This window comes from Myotis myotis, unplaced genomic scaffold (genome assembly GCF_014108235.1).
Source record: "Myotis myotis isolate mMyoMyo1 unplaced genomic scaffold, mMyoMyo1.p scaffold_m19_p_14, whole genome shotgun sequence".
In the NCBI taxonomy this organism is placed as follows: domain Eukaryota; kingdom Metazoa; phylum Chordata; class Mammalia; order Chiroptera; family Vespertilionidae; genus Myotis; species Myotis myotis.
This window is the reverse complement of record NW_023416318.1, coordinates 54,708,456-54,713,714: the sequence shown is the minus strand read 5'-3', so window position 1 is coordinate 54,713,714 and position 5,259 is coordinate 54,708,456. Positions and strand designations below refer to the sequence as shown.

Genomic DNA, 5,259 nt, shown 5'->3' with positions numbered 1-5,259 from the left:
GTGTCAGCCCAAATGCCATTCAACATCCAACTTTCCCGGCCACACCTGCAGGTGCAATTCTGCTTCCTGTCCCCTCCCAGCTCCCCCCCCCCCACACACACGCTGGCCCTTCTCATTCCTCTTTATCTGTTATATTCCCACCTAGCACTTGCCTCCACGTGGCTTGTCTCCCGTAAGAACTCGAGCTCTGAAGGGGTTTTTCCTCCCCATTTGCTCACCATCCTGCACCCAGAGCAGGCAGCCAGGACGTACTCGTACTCGCCGCGGGAGCAGATATCCAGCATCCATCCTAGCAGCTGAGACGGCGGAACCAGGCGTGGGCTCCGCGGGGAGGCTGGGCTTGCTGAGGAGCCCGGCCCACCCCCATCCCTTCAGGAGTGACGTCAGCAGCCCAGCCCGTGTGGACACCCACTGCCTTGCTCTGATCTGCACGCGGCCCCCCCGCCAAGACACGTGAGAAGACTCTGCACTGCTTGGCCAAGGTTTATTAGCGCCTCCTCAGGAGTCCAGTCCCAGCACCGTGTCCAGGCTGCAGCGAGAGCAATGGGAGCGCAGTCGCCCAATCAAGCTGGCTCTCCAGGAAGTTTTACACCTCGGACCCATGACTGTGCAGGTCACCACGGGAGTCAGGACACCAGCTGCTCCTGAGTGGGCGTGGGAGGGTCTCTCCCCTCGTGCGGTCTCACTGCTCCCACGGGAAGTGACCGATGTCCCGGGGCGCATGGCCGCTCAGCCCTCCGCCTGCTTAGCTCCTTCTCGCGCCAGCCTGTCGGCCTCCTCGTTGCCTGCAAACCCCGAGTGACCAGGAACGTGCATCTGTGAAACAGAATTTCCCTTTTACTCCTGCATCCTCCTGGCAGCTCAACCTCTGGGAGCTGAGGAGGCGGCGCCCTGCCCGCCCCTCCCCTGCGGGCCACACCGCAGGGCTGATGCCTGCTGCACGTCCTGGACACACGGACACAGCTCCATCCTGACGCTCCCAGCCTGGACCTGCCTGTGCGTACTGCTCTTTCGCACGTACGACGGGTGTGTAAGCTTTCCAGGCAGAGCACGTGTGTGCACCAGGCGTGTGCACCAGGGTGTGTGCGCCAGGGCGGGTGCCCCGACACTCACAGCCCTGAACCCGTGGGAAGGCTGCCGTGTGTGTGAACACGTTCACGCGCTACAGCGAGCTTCTCGCAGCGCCCCCGCCCCCTCAGGTCCTGGCTGGCCCGCAGCGCAGGGGAGGGAGACGGGTGCTGTCCAACTTGCTCCCGGTTGTTTGAAAAAGTAATTTTAACAAAACTCATCTCTCATTAAAAAAATACTTCCCTTTTGGAAAGATAGTCTTCTTACTAAGGTCTCATCACACAGTCTAACACAATTATTTTTTAAAATTATTAAAATTATTTATTACTTTTTTAATATATTTTTATTGATTTCAGAGAGGAAGGAAGAGGGAGAAAGAGACAGAAACATCAATGATGAGAGAGAATCATTGATTGGCTGCCGCCTGCACGCCCTCACTGGGGATGGAGCCCACAACCCGGGCCTGTGCCCTGACCGGGAATCGTACCGGGGACCCTTCAGTCCGCAGGCTGGCGCTCTATCCACCAATCCAAACCGGCCAGAGCTTAACAAAATTATTATGAAGACACTCACCCACTGGATGTCCACGCCCTGGACAAGCCTGTCCAGCTCCATGAAGTCCTCCTTGTTGGTCACCGCCTTCCCGGCACTCGTCCTCCATCCGTTCTCCTTCCAGCCCTGGACCCAGCTGGTGATGCCTGGAAGACACGCCTCCAGACTAGGAGCCGCGGACGGCGCCTCTTCCTCGCCCACCTGTATTCTGAGCAGCACCCTGGCCTTCCTCTCCTCCCGGCCCGCGGGCCTGAAGCCCTCCCTCTCCTCCGATTCTAACCGCACTTGGCCTACAGCTCTCAGCCCGGGACGTCACCTCCTCCAGGAAGCACCCCAACCTCAGCATTGCTCCCTGTGCTCCCACAGTTTCCCAAGAAGCCGCCAGCACGCCATCCTGTCACTCACATGGGGAGCCTCCAGGGCCCCGAGCAGGGCCTCATCTGCGTCCTGCCCTGGCTCTAGTCCCGGCAAAGAGACCCTGTGGCAAACCCTGGAGCAGCAGACCTGGGTCCCAGACCCGCACCCTTCCCTTCAGATCTGAAAAACCTAATGCAGCCCCACTGACATGAGGGCCCCCCCGATACAGTGCCCCCCCAAAAGGGAAGGAAATACCTATTTCCCGGCAAATTTACTAGAAAAACCCAGAAGGAATACGTGAAAGCTCACCGTTGATGGTGAACATGCTGTCTGTGTACAGAACCAGCTTCGTGATGTTCTGAGCCCTGGCTTGCTCTATGGCTTTGCAGGCTGCCTTGAAGAGAGAGGTTGCTCGTCACCACGGAGCCTGCTCAGCTCCCGACAGACAGACGCTCAGGGACTTCAGACGCAGCGACCCTTTCCTGTGCGGGCTGTGACGCTGACATTCCCACGTGAGATAATGCTATGTACACAATGCCGCTTACACACCTATTGGACATGTCCCATCATTTTTCTAGAAAAGCCCTATCCTTCATCACTGTCACCAGCCCACACAGCTCCTCTGGACTCTGACTGTCTCACACACAGAGAGCAGAAAGTGCGTTACGTTCATAGTCGATGCTACAGAACACGCCCGTACATTGTTACGGAAAACCATCTGGTAACTTACATGAATTTCTGCTCTTTGGTTTGTCTGTCGCCCAGGAAGTCTAATGCCCACATTTCTGGTTTCAAAATAGTAGAGAAAAAATAAAGTTATAAGCACAGATGTTCTAATTTGACCTACGAGAGGCTCGCACGAAAGCAGCCTTTAGGAATCAGGCCGACCCGCGGACGGTTCAGAACGTGGCCTGGCGAGGCCTGCAGCCCAGCCCCCGCTGCGCGGTTCACTCACAAAGGGTGGCCGGGCCCCCAGTACACGCCGATGCCCGCGCGCGCCCGCCGGCGCCCATTGCAGCTGCAGCAGCCGTCCGTGTAGACGACGACGTACTCGCCTGGAGATGGAAGCTCAGTGAGTGCCCGCCTCCTGGGAAACCGAAACTCACCCACAGGTTTACTACGGGGGAGCTCGAGTTTCCACGTAAAATGCCCTTTCGGCTAAGAATGAGGACGTTACACATCAGTCCAACTTGCCCCATTAAAAAGGGGGAAGAGTGTTTATACATACAGTTTCATTATACATTAAAATAAGAAATCTGCCCTGACCGGTGTGGCTCAGTGGATAGAGCATCGGCCTGGGGACTCAAGGGTCCCAGGTTAGATTCCGGTCAAGGGCAGGTGCCCAGGTTGCAGGCTTGATCCCCAGTGTGGGGCCTGCAGGAGGCAGCTGATCAAGGATTCTCTCTCATCATTGATGTTTCCATCTCTCTCTCCCTTCCTCTCCGAAACCAACACAAACATATTAAACAAAAACAAACAGCAAGACACACCCATGTAAGAGAAGGTGTCCTTGTCCACCGGAGGGGCCGCCTCCCCGGCCTGCTTCACATGCTTTGCCTGCGGCTCCCCGTTCTCCTCCCCTGCGGCCAGGGGCTCCCGGCATCGCTTGCTGGCTCTCACTTGTGATTCTTGCACGAGCTTATCTTCCTGCCCTGAAAGACGGGGTCGGCTCAGAAGCCAGAAACAACGAACCCGACACACAGTGACTAAGAATCCGCAAGTTCAGCGAGTCCTCCAGTGTCGCTAACACCGAGTCAGACCTAAGTGCCCTCTGTATGTGGCCCCGTAAAGAGGAAAGGACTCTGATGTCCTGTGAAATTATTCTAAACCCACGACAAGCTGACGAGGTCCACGTGAAGGTGAGAGCAAAGCTTCTGTTAAACATGAACCTGGTTTGGATGGATCGGCAGAGACACCACGGGTTATGAACCCGCTGGGATCACAGAGTGAAAATCTCAGGGGCTCTTCCCCAGAAAAAACAAAGTCCAAAATTTTGTATGGAAACTAGAGAACTAGGCTGTGACACCTGGGAGGGGAGAGGCCGGGCACAGTTACAGGGGCACCTGGGAGGGGAGAGGCCGGGCACAGTTACAGGGGCACCTGGGAGGGGAGAGGCCGGGCACAGGCGAAGGTGACAGTGATGTGCGTGGGGACTACCTGTCGATCCAGGGCTCCCCGAGTTCCTGACAAAGGCCCAGGCTTCCTCTTCGGTGGCAAACTTCTTGAACCGGGCGGCGGGGAAGCGGTCCACCTGCGCTCTGCACTCGTTCCTGGAACAGAGGCGACGTCACTGCCCCCCGCCCGGCATCACTGTGCCCCTAGGACCTAGGGCTGCTTCCCGGGGCGGGCAGCGGGCAGCCACGCCTGTCTGCAGGGTCACCGAGCGCACACAGCACGTGCCTCCCCGACGCCCAGCACCGCTCAGCCCTGGGGTCTCCGACAACCAGCCCGGTAACCACTTCCGGGGCGGCGGCGCTCTCACCAGGTCAGGAAGACCCCGGCCTTGCGGCCCCTCCTCACGGCGTAGAACATGCCGAGCCCGCGGCTGCCGCAGCGCACGGCGGCCAGAGCGACTCTGTGCACCGCGCCCAGGAGCCGGGTCATCTCTCGCTCCCAGGCCCGGGCCAGACGCCTGGCCCTCGGCTCCGCGCCGCCATCGCGCGGAACAAACTCCCGGCGGCGGCGCGGGGAGATGACGTCAACCGAGTGGCAGGCTCGGCGGGCGGGGCCTGGAGCCGAGCGCTCCTCTGATTCGTCGATTTCCGGGATGTCACTGAGAAAGTGAGGTCGGGGGGCAGGTCCCGGAGCGGGGCGGAGCCTGGATCTTGGGCGGTGAGGGTGGGGCCACACGGAAGGCGGAGCCTAAGGAGGGGCGCGGTCTAGGGCGATTGGTTTGCGTGGGACGTGGGCGGGGCCTGGGAATAGTGGGTGGGGCCTGGCGCCCTCCAGGCTGGGAAGCCGGTGGGGTTGTAAATGAGAGGGGGTACCCAAGGGGCCCAGCGAAGGTGCTGCGTGACAGCTGCCCCCCGCCCCCCAGCGGGATCGCGGGGTCACACCTACTTAGGAGCCGCTTCTCCAAGTGAATTGCTGGCTGCGCGCCTTTATCACAGAGCCACTTGTGTTTAAAACTTAAAACAGGGGAACGGGGCGGTGAGAATTTCCCGTGAAATATGTTCATTAAAGTGCAGATTTTAGTCTGCACATTACATGTTTTATTAAATTTGAATAATGTCTTTGAAATGGACATTTATGCTTTTTAACTGCTAATTATTGGTTCTAAAA

At 58.4% G+C, this 5,259-nt stretch overlaps 1 protein-coding gene across 5 annotated transcripts; it reads right to left on the bottom strand.

The window, feature by feature from the left end:
- Positions 1-470: 470 nt before the first annotated feature.
- RNASEH1 (ribonuclease H1) lies at positions 471-4,679 on the bottom strand. Of its 5 annotated transcripts, none has more exons than XR_004971957.1 (8): positions 4,460-4,679; positions 4,135-4,247; positions 3,468-3,629; positions 2,933-3,032; positions 2,708-2,762; positions 2,287-2,371; positions 1,642-1,786; positions 471-816 (listed from the first exon to the last, which is right to left on the bottom strand). XR_004971957.1 is itself a non-coding variant. In XM_036335433.1 (8 exons), the coding sequence occupies exons 1-8, from the start codon at positions 4,579-4,581 to the stop codon at positions 730-732; spliced, it is 849 nt and encodes a 282-aa protein (XP_036191326.1). In that variant the 5' UTR covers positions 4,582-4,677; the 3' UTR covers positions 471-729. The 5 variants fall into 5 exon arrangements, 4 of the variants coding, with proteins under 4 accessions (XP_036191326.1, XP_036191327.1, XP_036191328.1 ...); XM_036335433.1 differs by having other exon boundaries at positions 1,642-1,766; positions 4,460-4,677; XM_036335434.1 differs by lacking the exon at positions 2,933-3,032 and having other exon boundaries at positions 2,287-2,367.
- Between the last annotated feature and the right edge of the window lie 580 nt (positions 4,680-5,259).